Source organism: Macrotis lagotis, chromosome 2 (genome assembly GCF_037893015.1).
Source record: "Macrotis lagotis isolate mMagLag1 chromosome 2, bilby.v1.9.chrom.fasta, whole genome shotgun sequence".
NCBI lineage: Eukaryota > Metazoa > Chordata > Mammalia > Peramelemorphia > Peramelidae > Macrotis > Macrotis lagotis.
This window is the reverse complement of record NC_133659.1, coordinates 314,753,091-314,773,238: the sequence shown is the minus strand read 5'-3', so window position 1 is coordinate 314,773,238 and position 20,148 is coordinate 314,753,091. Positions and strand designations below refer to the sequence as shown.

Here is a 20,148-nt window from a genome sequence, read left to right as displayed (position 1 = left end):
AGTTTCAGATGGAGATTTCTCTCTTCTAGAAGGTAGGAATGTTAAAGAGAGAAACATCAAAAGAACAACACTATATTTTACAACACAACTAGAACATTCCAGGATAATGTAGGCTCCTGGAGGGCAAGGTCTATTCTATAGTCTGGCTTACTATACAGTGTACCAGATGGTAAGGATGGAATTGGTCTTATAATTGTTTGTACTGAAAACGCACAACTGGTGTCAATTTAAAAAGTTCTTGGGTTTATTTCTTTTAGATTCAAAAGATGATTGAGAAAAATACTATAAAGCAATCTCTAATCTACCTATCATCTGTTTACCTATCTATTCATCCATCTATCATCTATCTCTATCTATATATCTACATATCTATCGTTACATGTATATATTCAGCCAGTCAGCCATCTATCTATCTTGATTCTATCTTTCTGTCTATTTATTTATATCAAATATTCTAGGTTGCCTGAGCCCCCTACTTCACATTTTCATTGCTTGTGATGGTGATTATTCAGTCATTTCAATCACGTCTGACTCTTTGTGATCCAATTTGGGCTTTTCTTGACAAAGATACTGGAGTGGTTTTGCCTCATTTTATAAATAAGGAAACTGAGGCAAACAGGGTGAAGTCACATAGGAAGTAAGTGTTTAAGGATAGATTTGAACTCAGGAAGTTAAGGCTTGCTGACTCCAGGACTAGTATTCTAACCACTCTGCTTACCTAGCTGCCTATGTTTGCTAAATTCATAGGTCTTTTAGTATGAACACTAAAAACAGATAAAAATTCAAATTAAACAATTCAACACATTGGTTATATTAAATAATATCTACATACATAAAATATTTTTCAAACCACAGGCTGTTATATAAATAGCAATTATTATTAGAAACACTGATCTAAGAAATGGGTTTATATGTATGACTAAAGATTTATATGTGTTTTTAAATTATTTGTAGATTTAATATAACCATTTCCAGATGGTAGAAGTGTAAGAATGAGACCCATGATTCTGTAGTTAATGTTAGCTACTTTGAATGTAAACATAAAAAGAAGCTCTAACTATCCCACGGATATTTGCCTTCTTTGTTCTTCTTATGTATCTATATCTAGCTAGCTATACATCTGTTTGCAAATCTATCTCTACATGTATTTTCTCTCTCTACATATATCTTTCTGTCTCTACATGTATCTCTCTTTCTATTTACCTATCTATCATCTATCTATCCATCCATCTACCTATCATCTATCTAATCTACCTATCATCTATCTATCCATCTATCTACCTATCATCTATCTAATCTATCTACCATCTATCATCTATCTCTATCTATTTGTCTATCTATCTATCTAGCTAGCTAGCTATCCACATATCTATCGTTACATGTATATATTCAGCCAGTCAGCCATCTATCTATCTTGATTCTCTCTTTCTGTCTATTTATTTATATCTGACCTGGCCTAAGAGTAGGACAGGGATCTATAGTCCTCCCATAGACCCCCTTCTTTCTTTGGGATCTTGGAGGGTCTGCTATCAAAAATTTGGCATAATCAAGGCATAATCAGATCTATAATGTCTGCTCCCAGTTAACATTAAGAATTAGGAGTTGGCTGTGTTAAGATTTCTAGAGAAGAAAAAAACCAAAATTTCCTAAGAACCATTTGTTCAAACTGAATTGACAGCCCTGTCTTGTGTCTTGGTATCTTTCTGTTTTCACCAGAACACAGTGAGATCTCAGAGGATACAAATAATGAATCCCCTGAAATAACTGCCTATAAATTATGGCAACTGGGGCCAGCCTGGGCTTCATCATTCAAACGCATTGTGTCCTAGCTGTACGCAGGCTAAAGGAAGGATGGGAAAAAGCTCAGGATGTCTCTCAGCTCAGAATTTTGCAGAGTGTTTGGAAAATGTGGTGGTTTTTAGGTTGGGGCCAGGAGGATAAGTCAAAGTTTAGGTTGAATGCTCCAGACACAGAGAAGGAACTCACTAATATTTAATATGGGCCTGATACATAGGAACATAATTACACCTGTTCCTTTCCCTTCCCTGGTAAAGTAGAGCAGTTTAATAGATGAATCCTTGAAAAAACCAGAAAAATTGAGTTGGGCTTGGTTAGCCTAGGTGGAGAGTCAATACTTTCTCACAAGTGGTGAAAAAACAAGCTATTCCAAATGTTTCCATCAGTACTTTGTGGTCCTGTGGTCATAATTATAGAAGCTTGGAAAAGTTACCATTTCCACATGCCATAGGAAAAGCACCTTCATTTCTTTCTACCCATCTTATATATATATATACAACAAACTCCAAAACAGCTTATATAGTATTGAAATAGGTTACCTTAGATTTTACAGTGGTTTTCTTGAGCTTCCTTAGATGTAAATATAATAGGGCTATTTCCAGATAGGCTTTCCTTATCAACCTTTTTAAAAGAAAAGTTGCAGAATGTTAATGAGAGCTTAACTATACCTTACCATAAATCTGCTCCCTCCTCATCTCTGCCTCCTGACTTCCCTGACTTTCTTCAAGTCCCAGCTAAAATCACAATTTCCACAGACAGGAAGTCTTTCCTGAGTCCCTTAATTTCAGTGCTTTCCCTCTGTTATCATTTCCAATTTACACTGCAAAGTTGTTATTTGTACATTATTACTATTCAGCTGTTTCAGTCATGTCCTACTCTCTGGACCCAATTTAGGGTGGCAGAGATCCTGGAGTGGTTGGCCACTTCCTTCTCCAGCTCATTTTACAGAAGAGGAAACTGAGGCAAAGAGGAATAAGTAACTTTCCCAGGGTCATACAGCTAGGAAGTATCTGAGGCTAGATTGAATTCACTAAGATCAATCGTCCTGACTCCAGTCCAGTGTTCTGTGTATTTTGGTGCCATGAAGCCTCTATTTGTATATGTAGTTTTTTGCATATTTTCTCCCCAAAAGACTGTGAGCTCCTTGAGGGCACAGCTTTTTTTTTGGAGGGGGTCTTTCTTTGGTTCTCCAACACTTAACAAAGGGCCTGATATAGCAAAGTCTTAATAAAAGTATGTGGATTGATTCTTTTTGTAGCTTCATAAAGAAAGGGAATTGGTTAGGTTAGCTCACATTTCTTTTCCCAACCCCCTTCCACTCTTTTTTCCTCAGGGGTTCCAGCTCTGACCATTGGTTCCATGACATCTAAAATTAAATGATCTAGAAAAGTGCAATAAGCTTCTTTTCAGTTCTTTTTGGGTCATGGACCCTTTTGGTACTGAGTGAGGCCTATGGACCCCTTCCCAGAATTAAAAAAAAAATTAACTGAAACAAATGCTAAATTTTAAGGAGAGGTTAGTGAAAATCAAGATCTATTTTTTGTCCTTTAAGTTCACAGACTCCTTAAAATCTAGAGGATCTGTGGACCCTAAATTTAATACCTCTGTTTTATTGCAAATAAATATATGCTGGTAAATCAAGGAATCAATGCCTCCCAATGCTTCTTTACCCCCATATATATACCCAAGTGAGCCTTTTCAGGACAGCATAGAATATTAAGGATTAAAAACAACCATGGGGAATTATGCAGGTTGAGGCTAGTGGTTCAAGGGCTTTCAAACAGATCTGCCAGGTTAGTTGGGTTCTAGTCCTGACAGGGACAGCTCCTGTGAAGGAACAGTTTACCTGAGGTCTAAGATGTGGGCTAGGGAATGTATGGACCAGTACTACAAAGTAGAGTCTATTTGAAGAATTTAATAATGATGCTTGTTCCCCAAGATAATAATTGCTGTGTCTCTCTTGGAAAGGGCATCATCATGGGTCATCCTCATGACCAAGGTTCTAGAGCAGAGCTGAAATTTGTAGTTGACAGCTATATGAGCATACTTGTTAACCAGAAATTCTTTGAGTTAATATGGAAGAAGCATGCCAGTGAACTAGAACTGTCATGAAAAGGCTTTACAATTACATCTGATTTGAGTAACCTAAAAGAGAAATTCCTCCTCCTCCCCCCTCCAAAGGAGGGCAAGACAAAAGGCCAAACATGCTACAATAGAAAGATAGTTTGATTTTTTTTACCCTAAATTTTGATCATTTTTCAGACTTATTCTTATAGCTTTGAAGATATCTTCAGTTATATCCTTTGTATCATCTGCAATAAACATTTGAAATTCTGATTTGCCTGAAAAACAAGAAATGTCAAAAGCAAACATTAAAGTTGTTTCTGTCCTTCTTCATTTGGACCCCCACCATCTCAAGCTAGAAAATTAGAAAACCAAATGTACTTTCTGATCTTTCTAGTGGCAGGAAGGTTCATAGTATAGTGTCCTCAAAAGTAGCAGGCTGAAGAAGGCCATCAAATGGAAAGGACATCAAGTGGACAGGGGCCCCCAAACAATCAATCAACTGTCTTCTTTGTTCCCAAGTCTTTTCCACAATTCTTATCTTCACCTCTCTCATTTCTCGTTCAACAACTGGACTTTGTTTCTTCCCCTTCACTTTATTTTTTCCTTTTCCTAACTATACCTTCTATATTATCTACCTTGTCTAATAGGGTAAAAAAATGACCAAAATAAAAACAGCAAAATAAATTAGAATACAGTCCTTGGCAACATCAGTCAATCAATAATAACAGAAACACCTCAGTTCCCCTTCCTTGCCCTTCTTGAAGAGTTCACTGGCTGAATTAGAACTAAATCTCTTCCCTTGAGATTTTCATCACTTGATGATGGTGGCAGCACCAATACTTCAGAGAAAGACCGGGAAAATTTATAAATAAATACCAGAATATTGTCAGAAAAACTGATCATGGAAATAATGAAAACTCTTGGTTCATGTTACATGAAGGGTCAAAGGAGATGAACAATTTTTAAAAGAACAAAAATTGTTAATAATCACTTGAAAAAACGTTATCTCACAAATAATTAAAATAGTAGTGAAGTGCTGCCTCAAGCCCATCAAATTTGTGAAAATAAAAATTCAATACTATCAAGGTTATAGAGAAATGGCATACTCATTCACTGGAATTATAAAGATGGGGAGAACAATTTGGCAGCATACAGTAAAAAAACTACAAAAATAACCATACCCCTTGATCTAATAATTGTATTTTAGGCAATATTTTCTGATAATCATCAAATATTTAAAAAGTTATCAATCAAAAGATTTTTATGGCACCATTCTATGTAATTGGGGAAAAAACCCACCTGAAAACAATCAAAATATCTAATACTAGAACAGTTAAACAAATGGGATACATTAATGTAATATAATTCTATAATGCAATTATGTGGCATACAAAGAAATCCAGAAAGACCTTTATGAAATGATACAAATGGGAATAAGCAGAGTCAGAAAAATGGAATATTTACTGTCAGTTGCTAAGTCAATATATATTTATTTGGTGCATAGCATATACTGGGCAATGTGCTAAGAATTAGGAATACAAAGAAAAGTAAAAGGCAACCCCTGTCTTTATGAAGTCCATACTCTAATGGGCATATGTGGAAAAGTGAATGAGAATGAATGGACACAGAATTTTGAAAAATTTTGAAAAGTTCAAAAAATTTAATTTAAGAAAAAAATAAAATTTTGAAAGTAACATATATTTATATAATTTATTTAATACTTTAAAAAAGAAAGCAGTACATACAGTCCTCTTTTGGTGCTCTCTTTTTATGATAGAAGAGTATTAATCCCAAACATTCTGTAACTACATATAGAAAAACTCATTTTTTGGTAAATTCAGTAAAAAATATATATGCTTATATAGTTTTTAAAAAATAATGAATGGACAAAGGTTCCTGATGGGGCCTTCATGGAAAAGACCAAGTACTGATGTTTAATATTAAGCTCCTAATAAAATATTCATTCTTAAAACTGGTCATATGATATGTGTGTGGTCATGCACATCCTTCAACTACAGTCCTTTCTGACACCTCACCAAGACACGAACTGGACTCAGGGAACCTAGAGGCTTTGTCTGAGAAGCACAAGTTTTTTCACCCTATCCATTCGGCCCAACCATGAACAGACTTCCCGTACAGATGGACAGAATACAGGTGAGCAATTCAAGCTCCATTCTTGCTAGGTTCCTGAGAAGCCTATTGTAAAGTTGGCTGCAAAGGATAGACTTTTTTAGTTACTCCAAAAGACAAGCTACTAAAACAGAGAAAAGACACTAGTGAAGGGTGAGCCCCACCAATGAAAGAGTCTATGGGCAGAGCGGCATCCACGAGTAGCACATATGTTACAAAAGGCTCATTCTCACATAAGTAGAAATGATGGCTAAGATGGCAGGTGGGGGGGTGGAGAACCTCTTCCCAACATTAATAATAGCAAGCATTTAAAGAACACTTTGAGGTTTGCAAAGCCTTTTGCAAAATAACATCTCACTTGATCCTCACAATCCTGAGAGGAAGTTATAGGTAGTTATTATACCCATTTGATCAATGAGGAAACTGAGCCAGACAGAGGTTAATCCTACAACTAATATATGTCTGTGGTAGGATCTGAACTCAGGTCTCCCCAATTCCAGGTTCAGAACTGTTACACTGACCATGCATCAGATATTAATAATTATATATGAAATATATATATGTATATATATATATGTTTAACCTGAACCTGGATCTTCAATGAGAATAATCTAAATATTAGTAAGAACCTGCTAAAAATACTGCTGCATCTTGGGAATGAAACATGGAAATGAGTACTTTTCCTCTCAGTAAAGCCTGCATGATAAGAATGCCATCGATATCATCTTTAAGATATGCAAAGCCCTGGACATGTCATCTCATTTGATCCTCACAATAATCCTGTAAGCTAGTTGCTACTATTATCATCAGTTTTTCACAAAAGAGAAAACTGAGGCTGAGAGTTTGGGTCACTTGCCAGGGTCACAAACTTAGTTAAGTTTCTGAGATAGGATTTGAATCCAGGTTTTCCTGTTTAAGTCCAATACATTAGGCACCACCCCTCCCACTCTCCAGCAGCATGAAAATATGTTCTTCAAAGTCAACTACTGCATAAAGGGTTTGTGGTAGGATTTAAACTCAGGTCTTCTCGATTCCAGGTTCAGAACTGTATCTACCAGAGCAATGGGAGGAAAGTTATTATAATATGAATTCATTATACCCAAGATACTAAATGTTCCTTACCTTTCTCAAAAAGGATTTCAGCTTCTAATTCATCTTCTTGTATTGCAGCTGTCCTACAATGATACAAGGCTATCTCAAAGAGATGAATGACAGACGCCCATTGAGAAGGATCCCTTTGCTGGGAGGAAGCTACTTGTTTGGCTAACACATAAGCTGGAATGGAAAATAAGATCACAATCACTCACTCAATAAATAAATAAGAAAGAAAGACAATAATTCCTGTCTTCTGAGATTGCACTCCCCCGCCCCCATTTTGTTCTGTTTATATCATATTTTTACATAGCTGTTTACATGTTATCTTTCCCATTAGACTATGAGCTTCCTGAAGGCAAGGGCTGGGTTTTTTTTGCTTTGTTTTTCCCTTTCTTCGTAACCTTGGCGCTCAGAACAGGGCTGGCACAATGCTGTTGTTGTTTGTCCTTTCTCCTGGAGGACCTGGACATTAGGTCCTGGTCATGACATGCTAGTGAATTAGAAAGGAGGGAGGACTGCGCTAAGCCACCAGCCTCCCTTTCTCTTCTGGAACCACCTGGATCTAATGGCCAGAGATGAATCAAGACCACTGGAGATGGTCCTGGATGCAGTGGGAGACTTTGATCTTTTTAATGAGGGTCTTTAGGAATTAATTATTTTACTTGGGTTTTATCCCCCCAACCCCCCCCCCCCCAACCAAGAGCTCTGTTTGAAAGTTCTCTTTACCAGGGACTACTAGGAAATTCTGTTTTCCTCCATGTATAAGGAAGTGGGAACATGAGTCTCTCCCCTTCTCTTAACACAGTCACATGTTATAAAATTTGAAATGTATCAAAAGGATGAATCTTTACCCTGTGATCCTTTTCGTGATGTAGAAATCTTCCTCAATTGGGTCAATAAGAAAGGTATAATTGGCTTAACCAAACAATCTGACCATGCCTCTGGGGTTTAACGAACTGGAGATAGTTTAACCACTGACCAGGTCAGTGGAAAAGGCCTCAGAGTTTTAAGAGTTGAGAGACCTCTGCTCCCAGAAGCATCTTCAGGAGGCAGATCTTTGCCTGTGTAGCAGAGGAAAGCCACTGGTGGGGGGATGTCACAGCCCATGTCACTGAAGAGCCTGGGCCAACTGGAGATGAAATACCCAGATACAAGGAGACAAAAAGCTATGATGTGACAGTTATCCAAAGATGGTGACAGTTTCAAAAAATGAGAGAAATGCTAGCTAAGGACTAAAGGAAGGAGTAGATCTGAGAAGTCTGAGTGACTTATTGAGCACAGGCTCAGTATGAGGGTTGCTACTAAAGGTTAGAAGTGTACTACGACTTTTGGCATACCTGAGGCAAAGGCAGAAAAGATTTCCAAGACCAGGAATTTTAGATGTTATCTTTTGCAACATGTATTCATTACATCTGTACACATCTACCATTGTATTCTCAGCCTACTGACTCTTCTCGTGAATGCTGGCTATGTATGTATGTATAGGAGAGAATGCCCCAGGTCCTAGGAGACTGCCTCATTATTAGGTTGCCATTTGATTCAAAGCTTTTGTAAAAGTTAATTCAGTTAGTCTCCTGACTATGAACAGGAATCGCACCAGTGAAAGCTCAATAGTGTTGGGAAGTATTAGGGGAGTAGCCTCCCCTAGGGTGAGCCTCAGAACCCCGAGAGGAATAGTCATTATCCACTGGGCAGTCAACCCAACAGAACCAGTTGGAGGAGCAAACCCAGAGGGGGAGGCAAACAGACTCATCTTTCAAATACTGGTCCTTTAGAGAGTTCTCTTTTTTCTTTTTCCACCTACCATGCTAGAACATGGCTTTGAGATCTAAGTTAGTTATGCCTAAATCCACACCCCCTCCCCTTCTCAAATTTATTGATTTAAAAGAAGTGTAACTGAGTGGATTGAAAACAATGCTAGAGATTGGGCCCGGTTGCCACAGTCATGGGGAGATTACGTCATTTTTATAGAAACCAGTTGAGTATTTTGAGTGCTAAGTCACATGGTAGGGGCACCATCCCAACAGAATGGATCTTAACCCATCAAGGGGTTTCTACCATGGTGAAAAGAACCTGGGGTGACTCCTAGTCAGCTTCCTATGGGAAGCTTCATCAATAGTCAGTGTATGAGAGCTTTTGCTGACCACAAAATCGATAAGTCAAAAATTAAATTTGGTTCTGAACATTTTTAAATGTCTTTACATTTCTCATAATATTTTAAATAAAAGAATCATAGATTTAGAGGTGGAGGAGAATTTAGAGGCCAGTTGGGCCAGATAGAATGGAAGCCTGTAGCTTGAACTGGATTAAAATGCCAAGAGGAAATGTTTTAAAAAATAAATATTTATCATCAAGTTCATTTGTAGTTTTCTAAGTCAATATGTGGTCCATGGGATTAGTTTCTTTTAGTCTGACACAACCTTTCATTTTTATAGATGAGGACACTGAGGTCCAAAGATATTGCCCAAGATCATACAAAATCATAACTCAAACTTAGAGACTGTGACTTAGCAGTTCAATGCTCATGGAGAATCCCATCTGTATCCAGAGAAAGAACTGTGGAGTTTGGACAAAGACCAAGGACTATTAGGAAAACACTGCTATCTTATTGTCTGATCTTGCTATCTCTTTTACTTTGTGTTTCTTCCTTAAGGATGTGATTTCTCTCTCATCACACTCAATTTGGGTCAATGTATACTATGGAAACAATGTAAAGACTGGCAAATTGCCTTCTGTGGGGGGGTGAGGGGAGGGAAGTAAGATTAGGGGAAAAATTCTAAAACTCAAAATAAATAAAGTCTTAAAAAAACAAAAAGAAGTTCAATGCTCTTAGCATTATATCACACTATCTCCCATTAACACTACAGGATTCAATTGTGATGGAAAATACCATTCATATCCAAAGAAGGAACTATGGAGTCTAAACAGAAACCAAAGTTTTCTATCTTCAGTTTTTAAAAGTTGTCTTAGGTATTATTTTTTCCCTCTATTCTTTTCTCATTTTGATTTGATTCTTATTTCACAATATGATTAATATGGATCTACAGTTAGCATGGTTATATATGTATAACCTATATTAGATTGGTTTCTGTCAGGAGGAGGGGGAGGGAGAAAAATGTGAAACTCAAAACTGCAAAAAAAAAAGACTGCTGAAAACTATCTTTACATGTAATTGGAAAAAGAAATAAATACAATATTATTTTTAAGAACTACTACAAGAGTCAAATGTTGTAGGAAAGGGAAAAGAAGGGAATAAACATTTTAAAGAGAACTTTTCTAAGAACTTTACAAATATCATCATATTTGATCCTAACAATAATCCTTTTTATTATTTTCCACTTCACAGTGAGGAGACTGAAGAAAATGTGGATTAAGTGATTTGTCCAAGATCATATAGCTAACATTTGAGACAAGATTTGAACTCAGGTCTTTCTGTCTCCAGGCCCAGTACTCCATCCACTGTGTCCCTAGCCACCTCATAAATAATTAACTGGTATACATTAATATAAGATAAGCAGCTAGGTGGTACAAAGGATAGAACTCCAGACCTGGAGTCAGAAAAGGAGTACAAATCTGGCCTTAAACATTCATGTGTGAATTTGGGCAAGTCACTTAGCCCTGTTTGTCTCAGTTTCCTCATTTGTAAAATGACCTGCACAAGGAAATAGTAAAATCATTTCAGTATCTCTGTTAAGAAAACCCCAAATGGGGTCATGAAGAGTTGAACACAGATCTTCACAGGAAGAAGACTATATATACACATATATAGGTATATATATAATATCTATGTGCATACGTATAATATATAACATATAATACTGTATCTATTGTAAAATTTTCATATTTTCATCTTTAGGAAATCATATTGAGTAGAGAAGTAGATATCCAATCACACCATCTTCTAGGTGGGGAGAAGCTATCCATGAAGGGACATTACAAGCCTCCCTGTCATAGTAAATAGTTTGGGACATGCAAGAGCATCCTTAAAAATGAGATTACTCAGTGGTTGACTTTCTAGGGATGAGACTCCCTGAACCTAACTAGGCTGATCAATAGAATTCATGATGTCATCTTTGCCCTGCCTGGATTCTATTTCCTTCTAGCTTGGAAAAATGCAACAGGGTTCAGCTTGTGGGTGACAGGGCCTTCAAGGACCTGGTTTTCTCCAGGCCATGATGAAATTCTGGAATGACATATTGGAGGAGAACATGTTTGTTCAAGTGGGTAAAATAAAATTCTCACGTGTTTGGCATTCACTTCTTGTTGTTCAATAAAAATATATTAATGTAGAATAATGTCAGTATACAAATTTAAGAGAAAATTGGTAATATCATGGATGCTGGTTGGTTTCGAGAAATAAAACCCCAAGATGTCTTTTTTTGCGGAGAGTTTTAGGAACAAGAATTTTTTCTTTAAAGCCAGTACAGTTTTGTGACGGGATCTACATTGTCACTAGAAAAGAAAGCTTACGTTTCCTATCAGACAAAGAGTGTCACACACTTTATGCTTCATAATATTGATACATGAGGAAGCCAAAGAGCCCCATTCTTTTCAATAAATGTCAACTTGGTGAACTAGAAATTGTGGGAACTGATGTTGTTTTGACAAGAAAGCTGTTCTTGGTTTTGTTTTCTAAATCTGTCCTCAATACAATATAACAGAAACAAGCTGTTCACCCGTAAATGAGTCCCTCAAATTACAACAACCATTTTGTCAGCTTGAGCGGGTGACAAGTTTTCAAGATCTTCAAGGCAGAACAGACAAGTATACATTTGGTTTCACACATTGTGTGCTTTTAACTTTCAGTTAAATCAGATGTAACAATGGAGCAACTGAGGTGTTAAAAGTCCAGGGAAATCATTCTTCTGTAGTACCTCTCAGTGGATGCTAGTTTGGGAAGGGATCTATTACATCAGTAAAGATAAAACCTCAATTTAAAGATGAGGAAACTGAGGCACAGAGGCTAAGCCTAGACTCACAATGCTGACTGGTAAAAACAGATCTATGATTTCTGACTCCAAGGTTCATGCTTTCACTACCACCACAGTCATCCCTGTAACAGTTTTCTTTTGGCTTGGAGGTTTTTTTGCATGGGGTCTTTCCTACTGGAATGTGGGATCCTTGGGTGGGTGGGAGGCAGGCAGGAATAGTGTTTTCATCTTTCTTTATGTCCTCAGTGTTTGGGCCAAGTTGGACTCTTAGGACCTACTTGTCAACCAATTGACTGGTGACCACCCTTGACCCCAACCATTCTAGCCTCATTGGACTAAATGTCCAGCCTACCTGTCTGAAAGGAAATCTTCCTTTTCCTTTGATGAAAGTTCTGGGACCATCTTTTGAAGGAAGCCTTTCCTAATCTCTTCCACTGTTCCCTGAATACCTTATATATAAATACTTTGTATATATATTAAGCCTACTAGATTATAGGCTCCTTAAGAATAAAACAGGGCTTTTTTAAATCTTTCTTTGAATTTCTGTGATTAGTATATGTCTGGAATATCAATAGGTGTTTAATAAACACCTGTTGACTTAACTTCTATAGTTATGCTTTATACATTTCTTGGGGACTTGTCTCTAATAGAATCTATGTCCTTGTGAGTGACGATTAATTCTTTCCTTTGACTTGTTTTTCTGGTGTCTAACAAAGCACCAGGACATGATTGGGGATTAATAAATACTTAATCAATGAGTTCTGGTTTTCTATAATGGGGATAATAAATGTATCCAAATGTCTTCAAGAATTACTTACAAAATGGTACTGATGTCACTTGAAAAAACCAGTTATAACTTAGAAGAATAAGAATTCTTGGCACTTGAAAAACCAGTTACAACTTATAAGAATAAGGATTCTTGGCAGAATAAGGATTATTTAATGATATCGTAACTAAATAATTTCTGATAAAGTAAAAAAACACATTTTGTATTGCATTGTAGCAAAAACAAGGGGGCCAGAAAATGCCACACAATGCCCATGTCATTCACACAGACTACCTAGGAAACACTCTAACAAAGACCTACAAAATTCATTAAAGAACAAATGCCATCATATCCTTAATGTTTTTAATTCAGAGAATCATAGCATCATCAATTGGGAACCAGAAAGGACCTTGGAGTTTTTCTCCAGAACGGAAACTGAGGCTCAGAGAGAAGTAACCTTCATAGCAGATGCAAAATATTGAACCCATAATCTTGTATTCCAAATCCAATGCCCTTTGATTGAGATAAGCTTTAAAAATAAGGACTCTCTCAAAGGACAAGCTTCCCATGGACCTCCATGTGAAAAGAATAGCAGTCCTAGAGACCTTTTTCATGACATACACCTGTCACTCAGACTAATTGGAGGAAATCCAGATGATCATTAGTCAATTCATTAATCAGGATCCTGGCTTTAGCTCTCCTGCAAAGGATGATCCCTACAGAGATGTTTAAAATAATGTGTCTTTTGGATAAATGTTATTCTGAGATGATATCAAATAGTGACAAGTCGCAGAGTTGTGAAATTCAAGTGCGTTACTTCGTATGACAGTAATGAACCAAGAAGGGTGATATAAGCAAATGAAAAATCAAGAAGAAAAACCAGACATTGATTAATGAAGGTACCACTAATTATTTTATGGCTAGGAACAGTTAGCCCAAAACCACCGTACCTTTCTCTCATTTGTTACTAAAGTTACTTTAGAGAAATAATCCAAACCATGAAAACTGGGGTTTTTTTTTTTTGCCTGTTTCTAAATAAATCAATATCTTTAACTTTTTGACCCTTCCTTGAAGTAGCATTATTACAAATGAATTACCAGGTGGTAAACTGGTAATACTTTCTGAAATCTACAAATCTATGAACTCGAAAACATAGAAAATCATCTAAATCCTTTGGTTTTACCTATAATGTTTCCAATCCGATCTATCAAAGTTATTTTAGCATCATTTAATTCTACCTCCCAGTCCTTGCATAAACCCCTTAGAATAGGTGGTCTTCCATCTAAGAATGAAGGATAATTGTTATTTATATATCTATATATCTATAAATATATAACATACACTATATATATACATTATACATACATGCATATATATATATATTAATAAATCAATAAGGCAGATGGCAGACTTAAAATTGCTGACCTCTAGGGCCCAATTTCAGAGGCAATTTTTCAACTAAACCATTTACTTATAAAATTCCTTAAGACTTTCCAGAATTTAGAATATTAGACTATTTTATACACATAACTTCTATTTCTCCAAGTGTGAACATTTAAAAGAAAAATTAAACTTTTCACTTGAGCTTTACATATATAAATATAAAACCACACTTTATATAAATATATAGACTATGTTTTATATAAATATATATGCATATATAAATGATGCTCTTATGGTTAGTAGGTAATAGAAGATACTTTGGCACTTTGATGAATTAAAAGCAGTTGAGTGCTTAATTTTAGTAGTTGAATCTCCCTGGGGAAAAGGTATCTTCAAAATCCATGAATGATTTAGCCCAAACTATTATGACACAATATGAACAACTGTGTGATTTGCAATTTGCTAACAGACACAGAAGCACCATGAATCAAAGTTGTCAAAGGTCTTGACAGTTAAACTTGTCGGGACTATTATTACAAGCTTCATGTTCTTGCAAATAAAATTCATCCTACCATATGAGACATTTTATTTTAAAATGATTTGCCTCATTAAGATAAAAAAAGAGAGAAAAGTACTTTTTTAATATTGGAAGGACTACAACGAGACAAATTTAGAAGGAGTAAGTCTAGGATCATATTTGAACTCAGGTCTTCCTGACTCTAGGCTCAGCCCTCTTTCCATTTCTAAGCACAGGATAAAAAAGTATATATGATTCATTCTATTGAAGAGTATGTCCATGTAGCTAAGATTAAAGATCTATAGAAAGATGAAGATAGGGACCTAAGGCTCTTAGTCAAAGACTGGCAGGCATCGAGACAAAAGCCAAAATGGTAAGATCTTAAAACCCACAATGGAAAGAGAACAGAGAGGTCATTAAGTCCAAGTTTCCTCTCCCCAGGCTGATAAAGGTAAAAGACAATTTGAGGGTAATGTCAAGATTTTTAGCCTGGGTAACTTGGAAGAATGAATGAATACATGGTGGTATAACTGTCAAAAAGAGAACTCAAGAAAAAGAGTTTATTTAGGAAGATGACAAAATGGATTTTTGGGAGACGATAAAATATGTCTTCAAAATTGTGTGTGTACCTCTGGTTCCATTTAAAATTAAATAATAACACACGGTCCTTTTATTTTGCAAATATAAATATATAGTAGTTGAACCCTTGAAGGGAATAGAGGAAGTTTTGAAAAGTCTCAGCTTCTTGAAAAAGAATATGTTATAAAGATTTATGTCACATTTATCACAATGTACAATGTACAGTGAAATCATCCTTTCTGTATAAGTTCCAACAACGACTTAGAAAACAGTTAACTTACAATTAACTCTTTGGATTTCTCATTCTAATGCAATGACATATTTAAATTTCCTTACCAATTCTCATCTTTACTTTTGCCATTAAGTTGATGTATGGAAGATAAACATTGGTCAAAGGGTACATGATATTTGCATAGTCATTGTCTGAAGATGGCAATTTAATCGTTTCACCCAAATACAGAACCTGTAAGACAGATAGCAATGGTTCAAGACAATGACTTAACAGACTTAGGGGTCAGGAAGAGTAGGGAAGCTTGTGATTTCTGCCAGAAGAATTGTATTCTTACCTGTTCAATAATAAGTGCATGAGCCTGCTTTAATAAATGCAAATTTTCATTTTCAGGAGAGAGAGGCACGGTTTTCTCAATTTTCATTAAGTCATCCATTAACACCAGGCTTTTCACAAGTATTAATGATCCTCGAGGAGAAACAAAGGGTTTTCCTTGAAGTAAATGTATTATGTCCTATTAAAAAATTAATGTTTAATAGTAAATTTATCCAAATAGTAAAAGACATTGTTTCTTTATCATATGTTCAGAACCTTATGCATCTTAAATATCTAGTAAAAAGAACAGGGTGTGGGGGTAGAATGCTATCCTTAAAGATGGGAATAAGTAGTTTCAAGTTCTGCCTCTGATACCTACTAGGTTTATGACTACTATAAGTCACCTAAACTCTCAGGGACCCACAAAAAATCTCTTAAAAGACAAAGGTATGACCAATCTCTATTATTGGAGGGGTCCTGCCCAATACGAGTTCTTCACATGAATGAAAACATAAGAATGGATCACTCCTCCCCATTCCTAATGAAATGTTTTATTTGGTTATAGCTGAGTTGCTTTGTTTTTTAAATGAGGGGGCAGCTAGGTGGCACAGTGGAGTCAGGAGTTCAAATCCAGTCTCAGACACTTAATAAGTTGTATGACCTTGGGCAAGTCACTTAACTCCATTGTCTTGCCAAAAAAAAAAAAATGAAAAGAAGCCTCTTTTTGAACCTGCAGATGTTTTATGATCTCGGTGGCAGAGTGCCTTTCCTGCAGGTCAAGCTTGACAGCCTGCACCAACAGCTCGGCTTGCATCTCTGTATCATTCCAGTCTCGGGCCTCTACAAGCACTTCATTTATCAGATGTCTGCAGTCCGTCACATCATTTTCTAAAAGAAACAAGCCAATACATTTAGTGACAGTGTACTAAGAAACTTCAGGATTAGAACAAAGGCAAAAACATCGTGGATGACATCCCTAATGTTTATTACAGGAATATCACATAATGTGATGTTGACACAGAATAATTGGATTGTTAACCAATGTGTGCTTTGTAAGACATTTTCAAGACATTTATTGCAACTAATGAGAAAGCACTTTAATGGGCTCCCAGTCTCAAATTAAAATGAAATAATATGTAGGTCAATACAGACCATTAACTAGCTGAAGAATCTTGGGTAAAAACTTTTAATACTCTAAGATTCATTCTCCTCAACTGTAAAATGAGGGGACTGGATCTGATGAACTCTAAGATACCTTCAGTTGTGATGTTTGAAAAGATCAAAAAGTTTGAAAGAGAACTTCATTTTAAATAGACCTAGTCTCCAACTGATGATGCCTTTGTGCCTTGAATGTTAGCTGTTTGGAACTCAGAATTTTCCACAGAAACAGTTGTGGAAATGATCATATTATTGTGTTTGACTAACATCTAAAACTTAGCAAAGAATGTATTTCTGCCAAACCTACCCTTTATTTATAAACACTTTTTCTGGGAAAATGGATTAGGAGTTCTAAGTTCAGGAAAATTAAGGAAATTAATTATCATGCTTCTCCCACTCTTCCCCCTATCCCCAGGAGATTTATTATAGTTAATTGAATTCAATGGAGTTGGAGCCCTTTACATTCATCGATCTATTTGATCTGCATTTGGTACATGTCCAGGCCAAAGAAGGCATCATCCATGTGGAAAACTCCAGAGGGCTGCTTCTGGGAAACTAAAGAACTAGACATGGACATTCTGCACTAGTCTGTCATCTTTGTTGGGAGTCGCGTTTTTCTGTTGGCTGCATAGCCAGGGCTGCCATTATCTGTAAAACCACCCATGGCTTTGGTGCTATTTATGTCCAAAGGAGGAGGTAACTCCACAGCCAGTGTAAACATGTAGTAAGGAAGGAGAGCCTTAGGTCCTCCTCTCCCTCCTGAGCACACATGGCTCTCTTTGACCTCATCATTCATCTTTTTGTTTTGTTTTGTTTTTTCATCCTAAGTGCCAGGCATAGAATCTCTGATCTACTCCACAAACACAAACCACAAGGGCCAAGGAGTTGAGGATCAAGGCCAGATGTTGCAGTCAGGCTAGTAGCAATGTCCTGAGGACTGAGGGTCCTAGGACCCCAATCCAACAGAAACTCAACATAATGGAATTTGGACTTGAACTTAGCAGATCACTGCTATGTGAGAATTGAGTTAAAATGTGAGCCTAATTCTGTCCCCCTTGCTATCAGTATTAGAGAAATAATATGGTCCAAAATGTTAGGGTAAATGTTTGTATATTTGTTCTTGCTACATCTTTGAAGTAAATATCCATTTGTAAAAGCTAATCCACTGCTGAGTGATTGAACGGCACTTCAAGGTGCCAGAAATGTGGGAACATGATTACAGAGGATGTAAGTCCATGGCAGAAGAAAGAAGCTCCCCCACCCTTTCTGGGTACCAAGAAGCCTGAGTGGGAATAATTTGACCAGCCTAGCCCTGAAAGAGTGGGAAAAGACCTGGCCATATTATGCTACTCTACTTAAAGAGGAAACTGAGGTCAGTGACTTTCCTAAGGCATATGGATGAAGTGCCTGAAGTCAGGAAAATTTGAGTTCATATTTGATCTCAAGACACATACTAGTTGTGTGACCTTGAGCAAGTCATTTAACTTCTACCTGACTCATTTTCAGAACAGTAAAACAGTAATAGAAGCAACTACGCCTCCGGGTTATTGGAGGAAAACATGAGATGATATTTGTAAAGTACTCAGCAGAGTCTGACAAATACTTTTTGCCTGCCTTCCTTTTTTTCCCTTCCCTCCCCCCTTATTAAGTTTCCCAATAAAGATTAAGTTCAGAAATAGAAAAATCTAAATATCATGCTAAAGTATAGCCATCTACAAGAGGAAGGTTATTGCTCAGGCCAAAATATTCTCCCCAGGAAGGGTAGCGATCTATACCTTTCATGACCGCCATGCCACGGATGTGTGCCACTGAGGCCATCACCAAAGCCAGGCGGCACCTCAGCCACAGATGAATGTTCAGATGTTCTCGGGCAGACATCCCAAGAGGCTCCAAGGTGTCCATCTCACCAGGGCATTCATACATCTAGAGCAATCAAAAGAATGAGTCCAACTTTCCAGCTGAATGTAGATCCTACCACATCATCTATCCCAACACCAACCAAAGAGGCACCCTACTATACTCTGATGCCATATATTTAGAAGCAATGGGAAAGAGGGTAAGGACCTGAGTCAAACAATGGGAGGCACAAATACCAAGCAATACTTACAAAGGGGCTTATTAATAAGTGTGAGATATCACTTCCTAGCTGTGTGACCATAGGGAGCTCACATCTGGGCCTCAGTTTCCTCATCTAAAATGAGTAAGTTGAACTAGATGGTTCCTGGGGTCCGTTTCAGCCCTAAATCTAAGATCCTAAAGTTTTGTTGAAATATATTTATTGCTGGATATTACAGTTACAGAAGTCTTGGCAAAACTGTTTCCTCAGATTTGAATGCTATCACCCTAGATATCATAAGTTCCTAGCCCACTAAGCAAGATGTAACTTCACTTTCTGGGTCAAAAGGAGAGTAGATTCACTCCCTTTGTCCAAGGTAGCTAATAACCAGGCAAAATAGTTTTGCCAAGATTCAGTATTGATCAAGATTTGATGAATGGGGAAAGAGGAACACAGATAGATTAGTGGAAGAGACTGATAGAAAAGATTGTCTGCTTAGGCATGGAAGGATCATACTCAGTATCAGAAGGAAGAATATGACCACAGACAGGGAGACAGCCTTGAAGAAGATAGGCAATTCCAACATGCAAATAGAGCAGTCTATAACTTGATAAATTCATATTAAGTAGTTTAGAAGAAAACAATACATACTTCTTCTTTTGTCTTTTGGAAAACTTTTGCATTTTGAAGAATTTTAAGGCAAGTGAAAACTATTGAAGTGCTAGGGAGGGAAACAAAAAGAAACTATTATTATTTTGTGGTAATCGTTATTAAAAGATTCATGCTTTCATTTCCAAAGATCAGAATTATTGCAGTCTAGAATATACCATTATTGACTTACTATAAAGATACTAATTAATTATGAAAAAATGTATGTTTAGGATACTCTTCTGTTTTGATTTTTTTTTTGCCTAGAACCATAGCAGTGAATTTATTTGCAGATTCCCACAAGTGAAAGGGACCTCTCAGAGCATGTACCCCAACTCAACACTGAATCAACAATCATCCTTTTAACATACGTAACCAAAGGCCACTCAACTCTAGTGGAGATATCTCATGAGGAAGAATCCACCAACCCTTGAGGTCGCCCTTTCCATGGTTTCTAAAAGTCAACGTCTTTTCCCA

The 20,148-nt window shown here is 36.8% G+C and overlaps 1 protein-coding gene across 8 annotated transcripts in view; it reads right to left on the bottom strand.

Annotated features, from left to right (window-relative positions):
- CFAP54 (cilia and flagella associated protein 54) overlaps positions 1-20,148 on the bottom strand; it is a 225,198-nt gene that overhangs the window by 30,733 nt on the left and 174,317 nt on the right. For all 8 annotated transcript variants that reach the window (XM_074226630.1, XM_074226635.1, XM_074226629.1 and 5 more), the window contains 8 exons: positions 19,675-19,744; positions 18,743-18,890; positions 16,540-16,697; positions 15,832-16,008; positions 15,602-15,728; positions 7,117-7,269; positions 4,037-4,139; positions 2,337-2,418 (listed from right to left, as the gene is read on the bottom strand). In XM_074226630.1, the coding sequence (XP_074082731.1) occupies positions 2,337-2,418; positions 4,037-4,139; positions 7,117-7,269; positions 15,602-15,728; positions 15,832-16,008; positions 16,540-16,697; positions 18,743-18,890; positions 19,675-19,744 (1,018 nt within the window). The remainder of the gene's footprint in view (positions 1-2,336; positions 2,419-4,036; positions 4,140-7,116; positions 7,270-15,601; positions 15,729-15,831; positions 16,009-16,539; positions 16,698-18,742; positions 18,891-19,674; positions 19,745-20,148) is intronic.